The sequence below is a fragment of the Schistocerca cancellata genome, chromosome 7 (genome assembly GCF_023864275.1).
Source record: "Schistocerca cancellata isolate TAMUIC-IGC-003103 chromosome 7, iqSchCanc2.1, whole genome shotgun sequence".
NCBI lineage: Eukaryota > Metazoa > Arthropoda > Insecta > Orthoptera > Acrididae > Schistocerca > Schistocerca cancellata.
In genome coordinates this window covers 1,194,567-1,219,262 of record NC_064632.1, presented here as the reverse complement: position 1 = coordinate 1,219,262, position 24,696 = coordinate 1,194,567, and the positions used below count along the sequence as shown (strand labels likewise).

At 41.8% G+C, this 24,696-nt stretch overlaps 1 protein-coding gene across 2 annotated transcripts in view; it reads left to right on the top strand.

The window, feature by feature from the left end:
• The window catches only part of LOC126092302 (serine/threonine-protein kinase Sgk2-like), a 119,415-nt gene that overhangs the window by 67,092 nt on the left and 27,627 nt on the right, over window positions 1-24,696 (top strand). For both annotated transcript variants that reach the window (XM_049907825.1, XM_049907826.1), the window contains 3 exons: window positions 2,374-2,640; window positions 13,451-13,624; window positions 22,735-22,875. In XM_049907825.1, coding sequence (XP_049763782.1) covers window positions 2,374-2,640; window positions 13,451-13,624; window positions 22,735-22,875 — 582 coding nt within the window. The remainder of the gene's footprint in view (window positions 1-2,373; window positions 2,641-13,450; window positions 13,625-22,734; window positions 22,876-24,696) is intronic.

Sequence of the window (24,696 nt, the reverse complement as noted above, 5' to 3'; positions counted from 1 at the left end):
CAGAGAACTGTAAAGAGAGCTGTCATTGATGTCACTAAGTGGAAATTTTGCCAAAGTCTTCTTGCAGTTCCTGATGATCATCCACTGTCATTACTTTCCTGTATACAAAAGTATTGTCAGTGATCACTGTTATAATCCCTACTGATGATATCTGATAAATTGTTTATGTACATTGAAAACATTAGATGTCCTATTGTTCTTCCTTGTCACACCTGATGTTACTTTAGTTTCTGTGGAACATTGCCATGCAGTATGATGTACTAGGTTCTGTTGGTCAAATATTCCTCAAGCCAATCACATATTTGTGGAGAGCTCTGTATGATTGTGTATTAGTTAGTGGTTGCTATTGTGCAGTGTTGAATGCCTTAGGAAATCTAGTAAGACCGAGCTGCCTGTTCACCTGCCTCTGTTACTTGCAAGAGGTGTGTGGATAAAGCGAGCTGTGTTTCACATAAGTAGATTTTGTTTTCTGAGCCTATGCTGATTCCTGGAGACAAGCTTGTTTTCCTCCAGGAACAATGCAGTTTTTGAATTTATATATGCTCTGGGATCCTTCAGCAGGCAGACATCAGTGACCTGCACTCTTTTGCCAGTGACTATTGCTAAATCTGAGCTAGGAAATGAATTAATTCTGTACCATATCCAGTGTAACACGTACCTGGAATTCCACCAGAACGTGATGCCATATATGCACTGAGTAATCCTAATTATTTTTAGTACTGGGGCTGCTAATACTGATATCACTCAGTTGAGAGTCTGTAACGAGGCCAAACATTGGTACAGTAGTATCCTGTGTTGTGAATATTTTGGAAAAGCGGAGCTCAAAACTTATGCTTCACCTCGTTTCTTCAGTTTCAATACCAGAAAGATTCACGAGAGACAAAATGGAAGATTTAGATCCCTTCGTTGACTTTATGTATGACCAGAACTTCTTAGGATTCTGTTATAAATCTTTCATCAGGACCTGAGTGTTACAGTTATTGTTGACATTACGCATGGCCCTTTTCACAGTTCCATGAGTTGCTATTGTAATTTGTATATTAGTATCTGTCTGATCTCATTGCTAGTGGTCGCCACCATCGTCATCGTTGTCACTTCTGTATTCACAACGTTTGCTGAATGAGACCATTATGTCACAGTGAGCCTGTGCCATCTTTTATTACTTTATGTATAACATACTTATCCAAACTGCAATTTGTAATGTCTTTCAACTTAAACCAAAATTTTTCTGCATTGGACAGAACTAAATGAAATATTCTCAGGTCATCCATTAATTAACTTGACAACGACACTCATCAGTCTTTCTTAACACACACTCATGTAACATTGTGTGCACACACACTGCAATACCTGCTTCCTTTATCTTATGGCTCCAGCTCTTACCTAACACTCACATTGTGACAAAAATTACAGTGTCAGTTGCAATGGGGGCAGTTTTAATGCCTTCAACCATATGCTTGAGACTAAGCAAATTGGCAGCTGTCTATGACCTTGTGCATGGTTTTGTTGAAAAAGCAAATTATGGCAAATAATCCACAGCCAGGAGATTGTAATAAAGAAAATTGGCAGCTTTTTGATCTGTGTGGAAAGTGTGTCCAAAATGAAGCTACAATCACTTAAATATGATACTGAAGAGTCCTGGGTAATGGGTAAATGATGGAAGGAGTAAATGTAACCACTGAATATATAGGCGTTCAGTGGTAAACAGATACATAAGAAAGTATCTAATCTTTTGGATAATGTCTTTCCATGGAGCAGACTGATGCCCAGTGCTGGCAGTACACAGCCCAATTAGATCCAAGAAAATAGAGGATTGGAGAGAATAAGTTGAGGGCTTAAATTGAGGAGCTACATAAGAGAAAGAGAGGAACAGCTAACATTTGCACAACCTTTCGTTTACATCTGTTAAAATTGCTGTGTTGTATGTATATATTTTAATACCTAGCTGTAATTTCACAAAGGGATGAATAATTTTGTTCTGCAGCATAATCACTAGACCTAAGAGTTTTAAGTGCCAAAGAATGTAAAAGAGACAAGAAAAGTATGCTAAAAGAGTAGGTGCTACTCTGAAAAAGAAGCAACAAAATCAAAAGTTGAGATTATTTATTTAACGTTTTCTTTGCACAAGTCATTTACAACCATTCAGATAGAAAAAAAAAATTTAAGGTGTAGGTCCTAAAAATCCCGTGTCTTATCAATAAGTTTTCATTATGTTTCATAATTGGATTTAGTGCTAATATGTATATAGTAGTATCTGCCAATATATGCTCTTATTTGCCCAAGACCTTCATTGCCAATCAATTAGTAAATCTGTTGGATTTAAAGATTGAATAATGTCATGAAATTACTGTGTGACACATCTTTTTATTTCAGCTGTTTTTCCACCTACAGCGTGAACGTGTGTTCACCGAACCAAGAGCACGCTTTTATTCAGCTGAGATAGCAGCTGCCCTTGGCTACCTCCACTCACGTGGCATCGTGTATCGTGACCTTAAGCCAGAGAACTTGTTACTGGATGCTGAGGGCCATGTTGTACTTACAGATTTTGGGCTGTCTAAAGAAGGGTTACTGCCTACTGAAACTACCAACACTTTTTGTGGAACACCAGAATATCTTGCACCAGAGGTTCTACGGAAAGAGGTAATTTACTCACAAATTAGCCTTCATTTTGTGGAGTCAACTGCCGATACATAATTATGTTAATTGTTTGTAGGAACTGCATAACAAAAAAGATGTTTTCAATGATAAGATTTATGTAATATTGGTCGGAATGCAGTTTATACTTAATCGTGCAATTGAATGCAAAAGCAATTTTTACACTTCTGCGTAATAATGAATCTATTTAGTTTCTCGGCTTTGATAAAATTAAAAACAGAAAGAAGATAGAACAAATAGTGGGAAGAACAGTGTCGAGAATTAGATAGAATTCTGGGGAAAGAAGTTGTATGTGAATGGAGACCATTATAAATATTTTACAAAAGGTAAAATCAGCTTTAATGTGTTGCCAATTAGTACAGAAGATGGGAACTTCATTGTCAGAAATGTATGGCAGAAACATGGCCAGAACATGAAAAGGAATGTTGATACACATAGCATTCAGAAAATTGACAGCAAAAAAAACAGTAATGAAAGGTTGTGAAAGTCATTGAATCTTTCCTATATAGTCAGATAAGAGTGGAAAAGTGTACTCTTAAAACTTGTGAAACTATTCATAAACACTTGACAGGAAATTATTATATTGTAGAGATTAAAATAAATCATACATAAGTTCTATTCTCAAAGATATAGAAATCCAAGCAAGGATATTGTGCCTGGATCGCTAATGAAGAAGAAAACTAAATGAAACTGGAATATCCATTGGTTTCATAGGTCTTGAAAAGTACCGAACACCCAATTATTTGAAGTTTTACTTGAATGCAAACCAGTTATTAATGGTTTTTCCATTTTATCCTCACTCCAGTTGGAGTATTTTATACTAGACTTATTTCACTTTTATTTATAAAGTATTTTTTGTGATCGTTGGTGGTTTTTGCTTCTTCTGTTCATATTCTGTAAACCATTGCTTCTTTCAACATTGTTAATGAAGGGTGAGGTCAAAAGACATAGTAAACAGTTATAAACATAAATACTGCTGATTGTGGAACACTTGAGACTACAGTTCTTGTTCTCGTGTGAAGTTTTACAAAGTGAGGTTGTAATGGTACTTGAATTACGTAACCATTACGGCACCTCACCTCAACCTTTAGATACGAGCAATATTCTACTGTGTTTCTGTAAAATAGTTAACATATTTCTATGATAACATTCAGATTTGATTTCATTAATGTAGAGGTACTTCGATACATCAATATGTGTATATTGCAATGATATTATTCTTATGTGTATTCTTTCTTTTGTCACTATCATCTTTGACGTACTTGTAACTCTGTTTTTTGGGCGCGTAAGTGGTTATTAGAGAGTGAAGCTTTGATCGTCATGTTAAAAAGACGCAAATTGTTGTCAGTTTATGAAATGTGAACTTTAAGAGTGAGGAAGATATTTTCAAGTATGTTTTATATTGTGAAGTGATGTTTTGAAACGAGTTACGTGATATTGCAACAAAAGTAATAAAAATGCGTTGTCCAACTCGGGAGTAGTGGTATGGGAGAGGAGGCAGCATGTGAGCATGCCTTCCCTCAATGCATATTGAGCCGTCCGAAGAAATGAAAGCTCGAACACGTGACGGGTCGCACTCTTGTGGGACGGACAAGCTGTGCACTATCTTGACGCTGACGCCCTCGGTGAGGGTCGGGTCTGTGCTGTCGGTGAGCAGTACAAGCACACGATTACCTAACACCATTCTCGACACGTCGTCAACGTGGTCAGGTGGTACGTTGCAGCACAAAACGAAGGACGTCTATACTACCAGAATTGTCTTCAAAACCTGTGAATGGGGATGATGATGATGATGATAACATGTCTGGGGAACCTGCGAACTGCTGTGGTGAATCGTTGAACGGAGAAAACCCAACCGTAGGTTGAACAGACTCATTAGCGGGTTCATCAAAAGAACATGTGCCCGGGCAGTCAGACTGGGACGGCAAAGGGGTGTCGGAATCTACGAAGGCAGCCTTGAGCCTGTGTAGAGAAACGGTTTGCGGACGATCTTTTATAATAATGTCGAACATCGTCTCGTCCCTCTGGAGTACTTCGAAGGGGCCGAGGTAAGGAGGTTGTAGGGGTTGTCTGACAGAGTCGTCCCTGAGCATGACGTGTGAGCAAGAGCTGAGTACGGTCGGCACATAAGTGTTGGGTGGGGAATGGCTGAAAGGCAGGTGTAGCCAGGTGTTTCTAAAGTTGCACGCATCCTTCCGATAAAGTCTGTGAAGGAGGGGGAATCCCCGGGATCTTGTGGGAGAATTAGTTCCCCAGGTAAAACTGGGTTTCTGCTGAAAACAAATTCGGAAATCGTCCCGTGTAAATCTGGTTTAAATGTAGAATGTAGGCCCAGCAACACCCAAGGGAGTGCCTCGGATCGGAGACAGTTGTGGCACCTGAGTGCAGTTTTAAGGGTGTGGTGCCATTGTTCCACCAACCCGTTGCTTTGCAGGTGGTAGGCTGTCGTATGGATCTTTTTAATACCGCAAAGATTACAGAGAATTGTAAAAAGTGCAGATTCGATCTGTCGACCCTGGTCGGTTGTGATGGTGGATGGACAGCTGAACTTAGTGATCCAAGAAGAAACGAATCCTTTGGCTGCAGACATTTATACGTATATTACGATCCATATCCAGTATCCCATATTGGTGACCCTGGAGAAAAAGTTCTACGTCTTCCGCACCGGTCGTATAGAATCAACAGGTTTCACGTACGACACCATGGCTACATTACCGAACATTCTTTACGAAGATTTGGAGGCCCAGCCCTTACGATCAGGACAACTCAACCCTCTGCCATCGATTATTTCGCAGCTAACGGACAATGATCTATGATCTTCCACGAGGATAACCTCTACTTTAGAAACTCCACAATGACCGAGTGTTACGCAGTTACCTCAGTCAATGGACTCGGGCTTCGTTTCGCTGGATTACGCATAACAAGAAGTGAAAAGTGAAGCGGACGATCGATCACTCGTACGAAGTTCAAAGGGACCGAAATTCCCACACGTGCTTTGATCCTCTACGCGCCACGACGTCGGTTACAGTAGTGCAATGTGCAACGTCGCCATTTGTGCAAAATGCACACGCAGTCAACTATTACCAAGCTACGCCAGCCTCGCCGTCCTCACAAATCAGTAACAGATGATTTTATGCATCCAGTTCGCCAGAACAAACCACCGGATTGGTGGCCCAGATTCACGACCACGTGGGTACGAGTGCACCCGGCATATCCTCTTCACCCAGCAACATTGTACTACAACAGTTTCACCTGTATTTTATGGTCCTACCATGAAGGGTGCCTGGCCAGTGTGTGTGGAAAGCTCTCATTGTTGCCACTTAATCTCCAGGCCGACACCAACCCCCCCCCCCTTCCTCCAACCACTCGCTCCTTCTGCAGTACCGTCTGCATCTGCTGTGCCGGCCTTCCGCATCATTTTCAAGTTAGACAATGTCAGAGCTATTCCTGCAGTTTACGGTCTAGTTTACGGGCTTTCATTACGTGCCACTTTGCCGTCCGCGTCGTGTTTTCGGGCATCTTCAGAGACATTACAACCAGCCGTTGTTCTGAAGTATGTGCTAGTAACATTTCTGCACCAGTGATGCCGGATACTAGCACGAACACATGTGCAGAGGGACCGCAGGCCTCCCAAGACACGCTGAAGCCACCTTCATCTCCACCTCCAGGCAACCTACCCGAGCTACCTCCCCTATACAAGGACAATCCAGTTTCATGGTTTGCACTGGTGCAACACCTCTTCAAGCTGCAACACTCGACTGATGACAACTCCAAGTTTCTATGTTTGGTCACACACTTTCAAGACCACTCAGATTTAATTTGTGATCTCCTACTTTCACCTCCACCACCACCGAAGTAAGAGTTCCCCAAGAAAATGGTATTGGACTGACTCGCCTGCTCGCCACAGGAATTGATAATCAAGATTCTGTATGAGGAGCATCTGGGGTACCACACTCCATCACAATTTTGGCGCCGCCTCAGGTTACTCGTGAGTGAACACACGGTGCCAGACGTCACCCTGTGGGCAGTATGGTCTGCCGAGTTACCTACCGACCTACAGATACACCTACTGCAGCACTCTTTAGAGTCTATCGGTTCTCGCCAATGCTTCGCAGATCAGCTGTATGTGCTCCTGCGCCAGAAACGTCCGGCTCCTCCTCCATCGCTGTGTGACGCCACACCTCCTGTTCACTGGCCGTCTGCGGGCAGGGGCAGGGCCCGTTCTGCTTCCACGCCTTCTACGCCGCCAGGCAGTACTCGTTCACTCTCTCCTCTTTCCGAGCACTCCAGGATCTCCCTTTCTCTAGACGTCCCAGAACATATCGACGAGGACGAGCCTCCCCCGCTATCACAGTCACAGTTGTCACCGCCACCGTCACATCCAGCTCATCCGTACTCTTGGTACCACAAGATTTTTTTTGGCTGAGCCCAAGAAGTGCAGGCTACCTTGCCAACACCCAAATGCTGACTGCAGGAACTAAATGACACGGAGTCCTGCGGGGAACTTCACAGGCGTCCCCTAACATCACACTCCGTCCACTTGTCCCCTCGGCCGAGCGATCGTTTATATGTATATATGGCACAAAGTGACGATGTGGAAATGTGAATAGGGCGGGGTTGGTTGGACAGAGGAAGGGGAAACTGATTGTTGATGGTTAAGGGGACAATGCTTTAGTGGAGACTGAGATCAGGGGGGTTACAGGAGTAAAGGATGCGTTGCAATGATAATTCCCATCTGAATAGATCAGGAAAGTTGGTGGTGAAGAGAGGGTTCCAGGTCTGGGTTGTGATGCAGCCATTGATATCGAGCATATTCCACTCAGCTGCATGTTGTGCCACTGGGTGGCCAACTTTGTTCTTGGCCACAGTGTGGCAGTGGCCATTCATTCTGTTAGACAATTGTGTAGTTGTCACACCAACATAAAAAGCTTTACAGTGATTGTAGCAGATTGGTATATTACTTGGCTGCTTCCAAGGTGACCCTGCGTTTGATGGGATAGGATAAGCCTGTGATCAGACTGGAGTAGGGAATGCTGGGTGGGTGGATAGGGTGGGTCTTCTATAGAGATATGATCCCTGTGGAAAGGTGTTGGGAATGAGAGTGGTAAAGGGAAGGATTAGAGTGTCGTGTACATTGGGTGGGCGACTGAATATCGCTTTTGAAGAGGTGGGAATGAATTTGGGGTAGGATGTCCACCATTTCAGGGCCTGATAAATAATCAAAGCTCAGTCTGAGGATATGGTTCAGTCATTCCAGTTGAAGATGATAATGGGGGTGCCCCTTTATAGCTAATTCTTGAGGGTGGTAGGAGGATTAGCACTGTATCATGATATGGCATGGGAAATCTGTTTGTGGACTAGGTTTGGTGGTCACTGCGTGTTAGCGAAGGCATCGTGAGACCAGTGTACTGGGCAAGGGAGTTTTCGTCACTGCACGTATGCCTTCCACTGATGGTGAGGCTGTATGGGAGGGATGACAGTTGTCTAAATGGAGGCATTGTTGGTGTTTAGTGAGTGTAAAATGTACAGAATTGTGGATGGAGCCGTCAGAGGTGGAGGACAATGCCCAGGAAGGTGACACATTGGGTTGAGTAGGACCAGGTGAAGTGGATGGGAGACAAGGTGTTGAGGTTGTGGGGCAATGAGGATACAGTCCAGACCATAAAGATATCATCTATAAACCTGAAACAGACAAGGAATTGTTTTGGGAGGTAGGAAGGTTTCCTCTTCCTGTTGATACCACTATTCAATCATTACCTTCCTCCCTCACTTAACCACCCACTTTTGGAATTTACTTACAATTTAGCCTCACCAGCCTCCCAGGTCCTTTGCTAAGTACACTAATCATTCAGCAGGAGAAAGGACAGCCATACATTAACTCAAAACAGATCCTAATCTAATCATCCAGCCTATAGGCAAAGGCTCCCCCACTGTCATGATGAGTGACTATGTGACAGAAAGCTTCTGTCAACTGACTGACTCCTCCACTTACTGCCATAGGGTTTCCATCCCACAAGTCCAACATAACCTTTAATCGCTTCTGAAATTCTTAGGTCCAACCTAGGACCTCTCTCCTGAATCCATCTCTCTCTTCCACCCCAAAACACTCTGCACACCCATCAATCTGGGATGCCCCATTTTAACTGGTATTGTGCTCCCACTGAAAGAATTTCCACTTTTGTCTACCAATAACTCCAACCAGTTGCCCGAAACCTAGCCTCTCACGTCAAAGATACTAACCATTTCATTTACTGACACCCTCTTCCCCCCCCCCCCTCCCCCCTCCCTGCCACCTTTCCCACCACACACGACCATCCACTTTACCTCCTTGAGCCTTACTTGTCACTGTTGATGCCATCTCCCTGTATACCCCAACATACCTCACATCTACAGCTACATTTACCTGTCCATACATACTCTGCAAGCCACCATATGGTGTGTGGCAAAGGGTACATTGTACCACTACTAGTCATTTCCCTTTTTGTTCAACTTGCAATTAGAGCAAGGGAAAAATGACTGTCTATGTGCCACCATTTGGACCCTAATTTCTCATATCTTATCATGATGGTCTTTATGTGAAAAGTATGTTGGCAGCAGTAGAATCATTCTGCAATCAGCTTCATATGCTGGTTCCCTAATTTTCTCAATAGTGTTCCTGGAAAACAATGTTGTCTTCCTTCCAGAGATTCCGTTTGAGATCCTTATGTATCTCTGCAACTTGCATGGTGTTTGAACCTACAGGTCCAGCAACCTGACTCTGAATTGCTTCAATGTCTTCCTTTAATCTGACCTGGCACGGATCCCAAACACAGCAGTACTCGAGAACAGGTTGCGGGCATCCTATAAGCGGTCTCCTTTACAGGGAACCACACTTTCCCAAAATTCTTCCACAATCCTCACATGCTCATTCCATTCCGTATCACTTTGCAACATTACACCCAGATATTCAAATGATATGACTATGTCAAGAGGGGCATTACTACTACTGCTGTAGGCAAACATTGCAGGTTTGTTTTTCCTATTCATTACATTTTGTAAATTTTGAGCCAGCTGTCATTCATCGCAACAACTTAGTTTGTCTAAGTAATCTTGTATCTTCCCAGAATTACTCAATGACGACGCATTCCTGTACACCGCAGTGTTTTCAACAAACGGGCACAGGTTGCTGCCCGTGCTGTCCATCATGTCATTTATGTGTACAGAAAATAATAGCAGTCCTATCACACTTCGATAGGGCACTCCTGGCAATATCCTTGTCTCTGACGAACATTTTCCATTGAGGACAACATACTGGGTTCTGTTACTTAAGAAGTCTTAGAGCCACTCCCATATTTTGGAATCTATTCCATATGCTCATACCTTCATTAATAGTGTGAAATGGGACATCGTGTCAAATGCTTTCTGAAAATATATAAATATGGAGTCTGCTATTGCCCTTCATTCATAGTTTCCAGTCTACCATGTGATAAAAGGACAAGCTGAGTTTTGTAAGAGCGGTGCTTTCCAAAACCGTGCTGATTTGTGGACATAGGCTCCTCAGTTAAGGATATTGGTCTATAATTTTGCAGATCTATTCTTTTACCCTTCTTATGTAGAAGAGTTACCTGCACTTTTTTTCCATTTGCTTGGTACTTTGCACTGGCGAGAGATTCATGATAAATGCAAGCTAAGTAAGGGACCAATGTCGTAGAGTACTCTTTGTAAACTGAATTGGGATTTGATCCGGACCTCGCAACTTACTTCTGTTCAACACTTTCAGTTGTGTCTCTAGATTAGGAATGCTTATTACTATGTCATCCATATGAAAGTCTGTTTTGTGGTCAAATAATGGTATGTCCATACAGTTCACCTGCATGAAGAATTTCTTAAAAACAAAATTTAAAACTTTGACTTTCTTGTTACCATCTTTAGCTACACCACCACATTGGTCAATGAGCGACTGGATGGAAGCACTAAACCCACTTAATGATTTTACATAGGACCAGAATTTTCTCAGGTTCTTGACCAGACCTTTGCTGAGGTAAGATGGTGGTAGTTGTATACATTGCGCATACAAATCTTTACTGACCTTTGCCCATTGTCATTTGTGCATTCTCTTTTGAACCAAGAGTGCAACAGCCTTTGCTTCCTCAGAATTTTCCATATTTCATTGTTAAATCATGGTAGGACTTTCCCATCCTCAGCCCACTTACTAGGGACATAGTTCTCCAGACCACAGTTTACATTCTGTTTAAACTTTGCCCATAATTCCTCTGCATCCACCTTACTCGAACTGAGTGATGTCGGTTCACTGTCTAAAAGAGATGCTAGCAACTGCTTACCTGCTGTTTCTAACAGAAACACACTCCTAGCCTTCTTGACCAATTTATCAACTTTTGTAACCTCAGTTGCTATAATGATATTATGATTACTAATCCCAGTCTGTATACTGACATTGTCGATATTGTACACCCTGTCTGTAGTTACAAGGTCTAAGATATTTCCAGTATATGTGTGCTGCTCAAGACAGTTTTCGGAATACTTGTTCAAAAGCACTTTGCAAGACTGTCTGTCTGTACCCCCTGCAATGAATCCATAGATGTCCCAGTATGTACTCGGCTAGTTAAAGTCACCTCCAATTAGTATTGCACGATCTGGATATTTATGCACTACTGCCTGTAGACTTTCTTTGAATGACTGTAAAACTATCACAGTGGAATCAGGTGGCCAGTAAAAACATACAACAATTAACTTGGTTCCACCCGGACCTGTTATAAATTACCAGAGGACTTCACTGTCATACTCAACTTGGACCTCAAAGGAAAAACAAAATTTGTTAACTGCAATGAACACTCCTTCTCTTGTGCCATCTGATCTGTCTTTCTGCTACATGTTCCATGAATCGCCAAATATCTAAAAGCTTTCTACTTCGTGTTTCAGCCATCTCTTGGTCCCAAGAATAATTTTGACAGTCAAAGTGTCTTTACTCTGATTGTGATCTGACTTCCAGCTCTGCATACGAGCTGCCCAGTGTTCATCAGAATATCTGAGGGTGCCACGTAGCCTAAAAAAAGTGGCTTCCTTTGTATAGTGCAACCCAGCCTATCAAGGGGAGTCCTGCAAATTCCTGTCTCCTAACACAGATCTATAAATCTGCAGCCAAGACTGTCAGAGTTGATGAAGCCTTTGGTTGAGACCCTTCACTTGGCTCTGAACCAAAGGAACCTGACAAAGTCTGGCAACAATGTTGCAAATTATGAGCTCTGCTTACACTTCACATGTGAGGCCAGCGGTCTTCACCACTTCAGTCAGCCACCTCTATGAACTGAGGATAACCTCAGAACCTATGCAACAAGTGTTATTGGTCCCATTGTCAGCCCCTACTTTCAGACAACTCACCCTTCATGCATGATAGCCTCAGGCAAGGCCATCTCTACATCTTGGATGAGGCTCCCAGGCAGACATACTGAGTGCACATTGGCCATATCACCATACGGCCCTAATGCTCCCACCACCCCCCCAAGAATCAGCTACAAAGGAGCACCCCTTTTATCACCCTGAACTGGAACAACTAAACGATATCCTTCACTAGGACTTCCACTATCTATCATGCCCTGAAATTAGGGACATCCTACCCAAGATCCTTCCCAACTGTCCTGAAGTGTTATTCCATTGCCCACCCAACATACAAAAAAATTCTAGTCCTTACCTATGCCACTCCCACTTCCATCACCTGGCGACAGGGATCGTATCCCTGGAAAAGACGTTCCCAGTGCATCCTACTCCAGTCTGGTCATAGCCTTATCCTGCACCTTCAGAGGCAGGGCCACCTGTGAAAGCAGCCACATAATATACTAACTCTGCTACAGTCACTGCACCATTTTTTGTCTCAGAGTGACAACCAACTAACTGTCCACCAGAATGAATGACTATCTGTGTCCAAAATCAAAGTTGACCATCTGGTGGCACAACATGCTCGTTTTAATAGCTGCTTCACAACCCAGTTCATCTGGATTCCTCTCTCTCCAGCACCAGCTTTTGTGTATTACACAGATGGAGTTACCTTGCAACACTTTTGCTCCTGTAACCCTCCTGGCCTGAATCTCCAGTAACCCTTAACACTCTGTTCCCACACCTCCCACTCAACAATTTGCCTTTCCCCTGTCCTATCACCCCATCCCAATCCACATCTCCATGTCAGCTTCTTCGTGCGATGCTCGTCACTGCCTCTGCCATCCGTGCCTCGTATACCTAGCTTGTACATCTGCCACCCCTCCCTCTCACATTCGTAGCCAGCAAACCATCTGTCTCCCTCTGAGTTGATAGCTACCCATCCTCAACCCCTCTTCCTGCGTGCCACCTCAATTTTAAAAGCAATCTACGGCATGGTGCTCAATGTGAGTCTTGTAGCATCTGCAAAGGAGTTGGATGGGCATCTCATTGCTGCTGTCATACTTATTGTATGTACCTGCTGTTGAATGTGCTGCTGTTTCTTGGACCTTCCCTACCTACTCTACCTCCTCTACTGATCCAACCTAATAAGGGTCATTACACTGATGAGCAAAAGTAAAGAATGATTTGAATAATAAAGTGCAGCAGCACTTAAATTAAATTTCGTGAGGATTCTTCCTCTGAATTTGTCTGCAATATACTTCTCTTAAAACAGTATTTATTGGGGTATTCCACATTTGGTTACTCCAGTTGTATACTCCTAAATTTCATCTGCAAGTGTGTTTGCTTCTCACTGTTTGTTATTTCAATGTTGGAATTTTGTTTAATAAAAGAAAAAAGTGATGACAGTTTTCTTTCCTATCAGGGCTATGATCGCAGTGTGGACTGGTGGTGTCTTGGGGCTGTATTGTATGAAATGTTGCATGGGTTACCCCCTTTCTACTCACGCAATACTCATGACATGTATGACCGCATTCTGAATAAACCACTGAAGTTAAGGACTGGGATTTCGGAAAGTGCGAAAGACATTCTTGCCAAGGTTTGTATGCATTAGTTTAAAAAAAAAAAAAAAAAAAAAATTACTTTTCGTAACTGAAATAATGTCTTGAAGAAATCTCATTTCCTTGGCGGTGAGTGAAGAGTTAATTCAATGTTTAGTCCTCTGTAAGCAACATCTATCCCAGTACATGTACTACAAACAACTTAATACATTATCTTGTTGGCACTATGTTTATGTACTATGGCAATTCCACCAGATGTTCTAGTAAAATAATAATTTACCATCTTGTTAAACTGCAACTACCAGTGACTGAAAGAGTATAAAAATAATTTACACTCATTGCTTCATTCTAAAATTTTATTTATGCCTTGTAAATGGCCAGTTGTGCTAGATCCTCATTTAAAGGCATCTTGTTCCTTGCTTTCTTAAAATTCAGTGATTTGTTTTACACTCTATTGGTGATAATGTTAGTGAATATTTTGTAAGTTATAGATAGGAGGCTGGTAAGTATGTCATTTCCTACCTTGTTTATTTAATTTCTTGTGAAGGACTTTCAGCCTGATGATTGTGTTTCTTTATAGCTTTGCATGTATTTTTGCTCTGTAACCTAAATAGAAAAAGATATTCGTGAATATTGCATATAAAATAATTAAGTACAGTAGAGCGTCATTTATCTGTATGTCGGTCAACCGAATGACCACTCAACCAAACTGTTACTTGCTCGCACATGCCGCCCACCCTCCCCTCGCCTCCCCCACAACACTGCCGAGTTGCCAACAATTGTAACCATTTGTTCTCAGCTACAATCACTTGTCAACTTTGCCTGTCACCCCAGCATCTCATCAACTAGTTGTCCAGAAAATGAAGTTGGATATATATTGGCTGCTTGTGAAGCATTTACGTGTTTAGGTACTGCCTTGCAGTGATGGTTTGAAGCTCAAGTTGAAAATGACTCATATCAGATGTGATCGTGAAAAAGTAAGTGACTTAGCTTCTAGTAAGTGGTTAGGCTTGCTTAGACAGTCCAAAATTAAGGACTTTTTTAAGCTTTGATTCTGTACATATGTAATCTACATGGAAAATGCACATGTATTACATATATTTTGTTTACTAGGCTGTACTACATACATTCCTACTGTGCTTGCCTTTGTAATAATAAGAGATTGTAGTTTTGATAAATATATGTAGTTTTTACTGGTAAATAAAAGTATAGTTAGATTACCCAAATAAACCAGTTTTCCAAACATCTGTGTCCCCCATTTAGTATGGCTAATCAACACACTACTGTACTGGAATAAGGATACAAAAGATGAAAATTAAGTTTCAGTGGTTGGGTTACTGTAAGAAGTGTTGGACAAAAGAAGTACAAATGTGACCCCTGAAGAGGAGAATGGAGTAAGTGTAAACAAAATAGAAATGACAGAATTAGATAATGTACTACAGAAAGTGAAAAACATGAAAATACCAAGAAGGGACAGCATGAACCCTGAATTGATAGATGATGCATCTTTTGAAACCTAAATTTCTTCTTTTCATCAACAAATGCTGGACAACGAAAGAAATTCCAAACTAGTGTAAATTGGCCACAAGAACACCTTTGTTTAAGAAAGTAGACAGTAAACACTGAAGATTTTAGGGTCCTCTCCTTACTCAAAAATGGATGTGAAATATATTCGAAGATAACACAAGCACACAGTAATTTGGGAAACTATCTTACTGGAGGAGCAAACTGGGCTCAGGAAGGGTAGGTGCTGTTCAGATACAACATTTGTCATAATAAGTGAAAAGCATGTAGAATTTAATAAACACACACATCTGCAGTTAGAGAGTAGAAGCATACCACACACTTAATAAAATCCAGCAAATGTACTAAAACTCCAAAATTGGCATCGCCAGAAAAGATAATATGAAAGTAAGAGCAAAATTAGGATTACAACAAGTATGTCAGTTTGTCTCTAATACTTGTTAATATCATTGTCATTGAAACATTGAGGCAATGGCTAAACGAAATAAGGTTTCACGTCTATAACTTCATTCCTCGACATTATGTAATGACAACGCTTTTTGCTGATGACCAACTTCTTATAGCAGACATCAGAGACAAAATTGTAAGAGACATTTCTAAATTAAAAATTACTCCCAAGAGCTATAACCTAGCAGTCTCAACCCTACAAGACAAAAGCCAGGGTTTTCAAAAGTAAAGATCCAGTCCCAAGCAAAATGTTAATAAATGACCAAAAAATGGTGAGTGAGTGAGTGATTGAATTCAACTTCTTGGGAAATATAATCAGCTTCACAAACGAAAAAGACGCACCAAAAAAATGAAAGATTTTGTTATATTGATGAGACCATATACAAAACACAATAAAATGGCGAGAGGAAAGAAAGCCTGATAAAGCTCTACAAAAGAATTGCATCATCATCTATACTTTATGGTAGTGAGACATGACAATAACAGCTGAAAATGAATGAAGTATACAAGCTGCAGAAATGGACTTCTCAGGAAGAGCTGCTGGCTATAGATTATCTGATATAATGAGTACAGCTGTCAGAAAAGAACTAAGACTGAAAGGAAAAAATGTACAGATCAAAGAATGTCAAAATAAAGGAAGAGATCATGTCACTGAATGAAAATGCAGTGCCTAAAACAGTAATGAGTTCTTGACAGGTACTGGAAAGAATAACAGGCCACAAACTAGAGGACAAAACAGGCATATACGCAACACTTGAAAGGAGGAGGAAAAAGAAGAAAAAGAAAAGTGTCTGGCACAAATTTGAAACTTACTGCAGATTGTCACATCCTGTCCCATGAGTCTGATTTTCAATACAAGACAGGCAATTTTTACTGGCATATTGTTCTTGCCAAGTCTATTTTCTTATTGTTTTCTTGCATAAAACTGCATCTTGGAGAAGCATGTTGTTTTGTATAAACTGTCTTAACATATGACCTTTCTCATTTCTCACTTCACACCCTAACTTGTCCACTGAAAAAGGTTTTAAATTTTTCCCTACTTGAACATGACAGTCCGCTGTTACAATCTTTTTGGGAGATTTGTTGTCATTTATCAACTACTGTAACTATCTGTAAAGGTCTTCTACAGTACTTCATCCTATAATGTGAGCATAGAGTTAGTTAATTATTAAAACAAGATTCCTATTGTGACTTATACTCATTCACCAGGTATTGATGTTACTTTTAGTTTTCATATCAATTCTTCACCAGAATCTGATCCCTACTCTTTTTCCCTGTGATGTACTACCCAACAACTGATAAACCATTTCAAAGAATAAAATTGCTGGAGAAATACGTAAGACAAAACATTGCCAACATTTGTGAAAACCACATCACCAAGAAAGATCGTGATGGAAAAAGTACATGGCAGTACACAAATGATAAGGACTGCAGAGCTTTGTGGTCTCTGACTTTGAGAGTTTAGTATAATTTGAAGCCCACTGTGTCCTGCAGTCAACTTCTAAACATCATGGCATAGAATAGAAGGGCTTCAGTACATTTCTCCAGAAGATATCTTTATAAAGATTTTGTGTGTGTGTGTGTGTGTGTGTGTGTGCGTGCGTGCGTGCGTGCGTGCGTGCGTGTGTGTGTCAGCATCAGCAGTGATTGCTGGTAGACTGTGAACAAAAAGTTGCTAACAAACCAGTTGCCAGACATAAAAGCTTACTTTAATAAACTGGCAAACTGCAGGGAGGGAAAAATATCCTATAAACATGTGTCTGGAAATGCATCATTGCCATGGTAGATGACACTGATGAATGAAAGTTCCTCTGATCACGTGCCATGTGTTCCTTGTGTGTTGCAGGTTGTATCATTGATGCAGCAGAATGGTCTGGTATTCATGTTGGAACAAGCAGAGATGTATGGTTAGACAGATGGAAATGGCTGCGAGGCAGCATGGTTACACAAAAACAAATACTCTCATGGACAACAATCTCATCACACAACTTTTCAAGCCCTTTTTGGGCATTTGTGTGATCAGACAGATGAAGATGCAGGGAGATGGTAGACTGCGTACACCAGATTTGGAGGACCAGGTTTTACAGGATTTCAAGACAAACTGTAGTACAAGCTCCAGGCAAGTGGTCCACCAATATGGTGTAAGCCAAAGCACGGTTACGTGTATCTTGCATGAGAGCTGCTACTGTCCCTATAATCTGCAATGAGTGCAAGGATTGTCAGCAGCAGATTTCACTCAACAAGAAGGATTTTGTGGATGGTTTTTACACCAGACCATCACAATTATGGGGTTTCTGTCATCAATGGTCATTTGTGGGATACAGACTAACCTTGTGAATGATTGAGGCATCTCATCAGTGTCGATCCAGTATCAGTAATCAGGACAGGATTTCTTGGTGACCACATACTTGGACTGGTTATTATTCCACAACACTGTGACAGAGGAACATACGTGGACTTCTGTGGAATACTCTGCGTAGACTGTTACTTGTGCACGATGGATCACCATCGCACTTCTGCATTAGTGTTTGCCGCCACCTCAACATTATCTTTTCCAGACATTTGAAAGTGATTTGGTGGACCTTTAGCATGGTCTGCTAGATCACCAGTCTTAAACCTCCAGACTTTCACATTTGGGGGCATTTGAAAAGCATTGTGTATGCTGAACCAGTACCTGACGTGCAGATCCTTCATCATAGTGTTCATGATGCCTGCGATGCTAATCAGAGCTGGGCTGGAATGTTTGAAAGAATGTGGCAATCCATGATGCAAGATATGACTGCGTGCATTGCATCCTATGGAGGCCACTTTGAACATCTGTTGTGACGTGAATGTGATGCAGTTCTGTACTGTGTTACAAAATTATTTGTTATCATTGCATGCACACCGTCCATTTCCAGACAACTGTTCAGAGGACCTTTTCCCCTCCGTTTCCAGTCAGGAATCTGTCCCTGCAGTATGTCGGTTTTATGATTGTTCACCCTGTACATGCCAAATGTGTGGGCCAGACAAGCTGTTGGTTTGAAGAACACTTGCACGTACCTCACCACAAGGAACTAGGTGTTATTGTGTTAAAAATGACATATGGAGTAGCATGAAGGACACTACTCCAACCTCAAAAAATCACTGGCATGATGATGCCTGTTCACATTACTTCAATAAATAGTAACAGACATTGCAATTACAACGAATGACACTGCAGGCTGTTACACTTCAAATTTGTCTATATGTTGCTCAGGTGGAGGTTAACACGTCACCGTGGAAGCATCTGACGTTTGCAGCTGGCACTATAGGACAGACTGATAGAGGACTTGTTTCAAAACGATATTTGCCACTGCACATGCCAGTTGCAGTGGTCATACACGCACATGGTCTGAGGCTTTCATGGGGTCTGGGCATAAGTATAAACCTTAATGAATTAGTGCTAGTATACTGTTATACACTGATGAGCCAAAACGTTATGACCTCCTCTTTAATAGCATGTTTGCCCATCTTTGGAATAAAATACTGTACATCACTGATTCTGAGTATCAGGGATCAGACAGTTTCTTGGTAGGTTTCTGTCTGTACATGGCATCGGATGTCTATGCACAGGTCACGTAATTCGCATAAATAACAGGCCACTGATTTTTGTACACAATGATGCTGCTAGATAGTGACCCAGATGGGTTCCATAGGATTTACACCAGCTGAATTTGGTCACCGAGACGTAGACACGAGTTTGCTACAATCAGGGTGTGTGAGCCCCAGCGCAACTGGGAGATCCAGAAACAACCTGGAAATTTTTTCATCTGGGAGAATACTGGGAAAAACACAGGATTTAGAATTCCAGGAATTTTTCACTGTTTTATCTTAGAGTTAAATTTTTGTTATTTTGACTGGTAAGAACTGATACTCTAATAAAGAATTTTACTTTAGCCTGCTACTGCAGAATAATACTGCAGCAGTAAAACATAATCAAGAGAAAAACACCAATGCAAAACTTAAGTTACAAAGAAAATGCGCCATTTACAACAACAAAACATAATGCACATAAAAGTGTCCTCCAAAAGCAAAATGTGTCAAATGCTTGACCATAAAGACTATGTAATATTTCATAACAACGAGCTGCTTTCAATGAGCGTGACATCACAACTGTTTAAATTAGGTATGTTTGGGTAGTTACCAGTTGTTGAGAGGCATGCACAGAGCTGAAGCACCTTCACCTGTTTCTCACTGCTTGAAGTGTGGCTACATGTATAAGCAGTGGCTGCAAGCAGCCAGACACTACTCGGAAAAATTTTCTGGCACTCCTAACCTGCCAGTTTCAGAGCAGTCAGAGTTGTAGAAGGGAGAATCTCCATGTGACCCACATTTCTGTGTCATGATTTTGCTGTTCTCTCTCCATTTACAGCTCTCATATCAGATGAAAACAAAATGGGTTTCTATGGCCGGATGCTGTCAAATGAATTAAAATATATTTACATAATTATGGAAGCCTTAAATATGTTGTTAGTTTCAGTCTGATCTTATTTCATTTCCATGTTATTGGCAGGCAAGCTTTAATGGCTTTGCAGAACACTGAAGCTATTTTTGTCAGTTTGCTAAAGAAAATGGCCTTTACTAATCTTTTCCACAAAGACAGTCAGTTTAATTGAAACAAAGTATTTCATTCCACATTATTAGCTAATTTCAACAATTTGCTGAATTTCAAGTGTACATTTTATCTTCTGGCACGTGAGATAATACAGTAATGGTACTCCAAGAAAACTGGCTTCCCAAAAAAACACTGAAACCTTTAACGGAATTTTACATATCTGTGTTACGTGAAACACAGTGTTTTTCAATTGCAAGGTATATTTCAACACTAGTCTTGGCATCCCCTCTAGGCTTGACGTTATTCCTTAATTTGTGCTGTCGATGTCTGTTAATATACAGATTGCCATTCTTCAGTAAATTGTGGACTGGCAGGACACCATGTTTTATCATTTGTAATTCCCCACAAAGCCTTATATTTACTCCTGGAGTAGAATATAAACTGCCAGTTATACAGTTTCCTGGCTTCACAAGTAACCTTGTTAATTTTTAGAATGGAATGTAACAATATAATGAAAAGGATAGTTGCTACTCACCATATACTGGAGACGCTGAGTCACAGAAAAGCACAACAAAAAGACTGTCACACAATTTGCTTTTGGCCAACAAGGCCTTTTTCAAAATTAGAAAACATACACACATGCACACACTCACACAAATGCAACTTGCACACACGTGACCGCAGTCTCTGGCAGCTAGAGCCAGACTCCAGTCTGTTTTACAGTTCAGAGGGAAAGTATACTGTTACTTAACATGGAGAAAGTATATTTTCACCCAAGAAAATATGTATTTTCACCCACAAAAAGTGTGTCTTTAACCTGGAAATCCAGGAAAATCCACAATTTTTTTTTATTCCCCCCCCCCCCCCCACCACTTGCTGGTGTATGCACTGTGTGTAATGCTTTTCAAACCACTGTAGCTTGGTTCTGGCTCCAAGACATGGACAATTATACTGCTTAAAGACATCACTGTCAGGTAAAACATCAAGCATGAAGGGATGCAGGTGGTTTGCATCTGTCAGTGTGTTTTCGTTTACTACCACAGATCCCATGCCAGCACAATAGAATGTCTCTCGTAGTGTAATAGTGCTCCCACCAGCCTGCATCCATGGCGCACTGCATGTTTCAGGCCACCGTTCACCCCAATAACGGCGTTTGTGGAGACAACAGACTAACTAGTGCAGCAAAAATGTGATTCACCCGAAGGGCCAACATGTTTCCATTGATAGACTGTCAAATCCCGACGGTCCCATGCCCACTGCAATCATAATTGACGATGTCTGTGGGTCAGCATGTGAACACGGAGGGTGGTCTACTGCAGAGCGCCATGTTCAACAATGTATGATGAACAGCGTTCACAAGCATTGTGCTCTTTTGGCAGAGATGCCACAGATCTGTTCTACTGTCCTACTATACAGAGTAAACAAGCTTCCAAACCCATGTTAAGTCAAGAGTCGTGAATGTCCAACAGTTTGGCACCTAGTGTTAGATTCACTGTCCTTCCACCTCTTTCGCAGATGCTCACGACAGCACACAAACATTTGACTAGCTTCACTGTTTTCGATATACTTATTCACAGACTGTGTATAATAATAATCTGCCCTTTGTCAGAGTCACTTATCTGAATGTATTTCCCCATTTGCAGCCCATATCTTTGCTAGGATGATCACCCGTCTGCTTACATCCTTTTGTCGCCGTGTCACATGCCTGCAGTGCCTCCAGGCGGCACCGAATGTCACAGTGGGCAGGGCCCGTAATGTTTTGGCCCATCAGTGCACACATCAACAAAATTTGGTGCCATGTTGATCATTATCTATAGGTCGTGAAATTTTAACAAATATATGAATATTGGTGTGTGGAAGCTGATAGCATAACTTCCTATTATATTTCAATCCTCACTGAACAAATGCTATTTCCATAACAGTCACCATCTTTGTTATATCAAGAGACTGGTGTTTCCCAAGGAAGTGTTGGAGGGTCATATTTTACCTTCAGTCAACAGTTTTATGTACATAGTGACAAACCTATTTGAATGCTCTTTGTGGTAGATGTATCAAACTTTTATTCTTTTTTTTTCAATTCCACATATGACAACATACAAACTGCAGCTATTGATTTGGTAATGGAATGAGAGTACGTCAAAACGGGCAGTTTTTTAATAGCTTTAAAAATTCAGTTCATCCCCCCTTTCATCTCCTTTGTGTGGTGAACTTAAAAAATAGTGGTATTTGAGCCATTATAACAATGCCAAGCTAGTAAAAAGAATACTTTCACTCTCCTTGATTTATTCCAGCTATGCAGTTGCCTTACTTCCTACTGTACAAATTTATGTATTGTAAGTGGCGACATTTCTCTCCTCCATTCTCTCTGATGATCTATTTACGAAACAGTGTAGCTCTTGAATGATTGTACTTGACTCTCTTCTTTGAGACCTTGGCAGTGACAGTTCTCATTTCCCTCGAAGATGATATTTGTTAACCATCTACTCTAAAACGTAAGCAAATAGAGTAACTGAAATAATTTTAGAGGAGCTGCATCTCACTTTAGTAATAGTTTTACTATGGTTAAGGTAAAATAGTTTTTCATGTATCTCTATGTTACAGTTATTACATAAAGACAACCAGCAGCGCTTGGGATCTGGTTATCGTGGATTCGATGAAGTAAAACTACATTCTTTCTTTGACTCTGTTGATTGGGAGTTGCTGCTTGCAAAGAAAATTCAGCCACCTTTCAACCCTAATGTGGTATGTATCTTTCTACAATATTTCTATTATTCCTGAAATAATTATTGAAATTAAAATTTTCTTGAGCTTTTAAACTAAAAGGTTTTCCAATGTGAAGGAAAAAGGCAAGGTTAGAAATGGAAGTAAGCAAAAATAAATAGTGCCAGGAGGGAATAAAAGGATATTGAAGTAATGTACAAGATACAAAAGGTGCAACAGTTTAACTATGTACAGTAATAGGGAAGAGTAAAATTCTAGTGTAATAGAAAGTAATCTCGAGTGCCAAATCCAGAAACTGTTACCTAAATTTGCACAAGTAAAAAAAAAAAAGAAAAGAAATAAACTGAGAAGTGCCGATAAATACATGTGCTGTTATCCTTTCTTGTCAGCACTGCCTGTTTCCTTGTTAAACCCCGTGTTGCATTTGCCCTCTGATGTCTGCCTTTGCACTCTGATGTCTGCCTTTGCACTCTGATGTCTGCCTTTGCACTCTGATGTCTGCCTTTGCACTCTGATGTCTGCCTTTGCACTCTGATGTCTGCCTTTGCCCTCTGATGTCTGCCTTTGCCCTCTGATGTCTGCCTTTGCCCTCTGATGTCTGCCTTTGCCCTCTGATGTCTGCCTTTGCCCTCTGATGTCTGCCTTTGCCCCCTGATGTCTGCCTTTGCCCCCTGATGTCTGCCTTTGCCCCCTGATGTCTGCCTTTGCCCCCTGATGTCTGCCTTTGCCCTCTGATGTCTGCCTTTGCCCTCTGATGTCTGCCTTTGCCCTCTGATGTCTGCCTTTGCCCTCTGATGTCTGCCTTTGCCCTCTGATGTCTGCCTTTGCCCTCTGATGTCTGCCTTTGCCCTCTGATGTCTGCCTTTGCCCTCTGATGTCTGCCTTTGCCCTCTGATGTCTGCCTTTGCCCTCTGATGTCTGCCTTTGCCCTCTGATGTCTGCCTTTGCCCTCTGATGTCTGCCTTTGCCCTCTGATGTCTGCCTTTGCCCTCTGATGTCTGCCTTTGCCCTCTGATGTCTGCCTTTGCCCTCTGATGTCTGCCTTTGCCCTCTGATGTCTGCCTTTGCCCTCTGATGTCTGCCTTTGCCCTCTGATGTCTGCCTTTGCCCTCTGATGTCTGCCTTTGCCCTCTGATGTCTGCCTTTGCCCTCTGATGTCTGCCTTTGCCCTCTGATGTCTGCCTTTGCCCTCTGATGTCTGCCTTTGCCCTCTGATGTCTGCCTTTGCCCTCTGATGTCTGCCTTTGCCCTCTGATGTCTGCCTTTGCCCTCTGATGTCTGCCTTTGCCCTCTGATGTCTGCCTTTGCCCTCTGATGTCTGCCTCTGCCCTCTGATGTCTGCCTCTGCCCTCTGATGTCTGCCTCTGCCCTCTGATGTCTGCCTCTGCCCTCTGATGTCTGCCTCTGCCCTCTGATGTCTGCCTCTGCCCTCTGATGTCTGCCTCTGCCCTCTGATGTCTGCCTCTGCCCTCTGATGTCTGCCTCTGCCCTCTGATGTCTGCCTCTGCCCTCTGATGTCTGCCTCTGCCCTCTGATGTCTGCCTCTGCCCTCTGATGTCTGCCTCTGCCCTCTGATGTCTGCCTCTGCCCTCTGATGTCTGCCTCTGCCCTCTGATGTCTGCCTCTGCCCTCTGATGTCTGCCTCTGCCCTCTGATGTCTGCCTCTGCCCTCTGATGTCTGCCTCTGCCCTCTGATGTCTGCCTCTGCCCTCTGATGTCTGCCTCTGCCCTCTGATGTCTGCCTCTGCCCTCTGATGTCTGCCTTTGACTTGATATATGTAGCAGATTTATAACTGAAGCCATATGATCAAATGTAGCCTACAGTACCCACTCACAGAAATA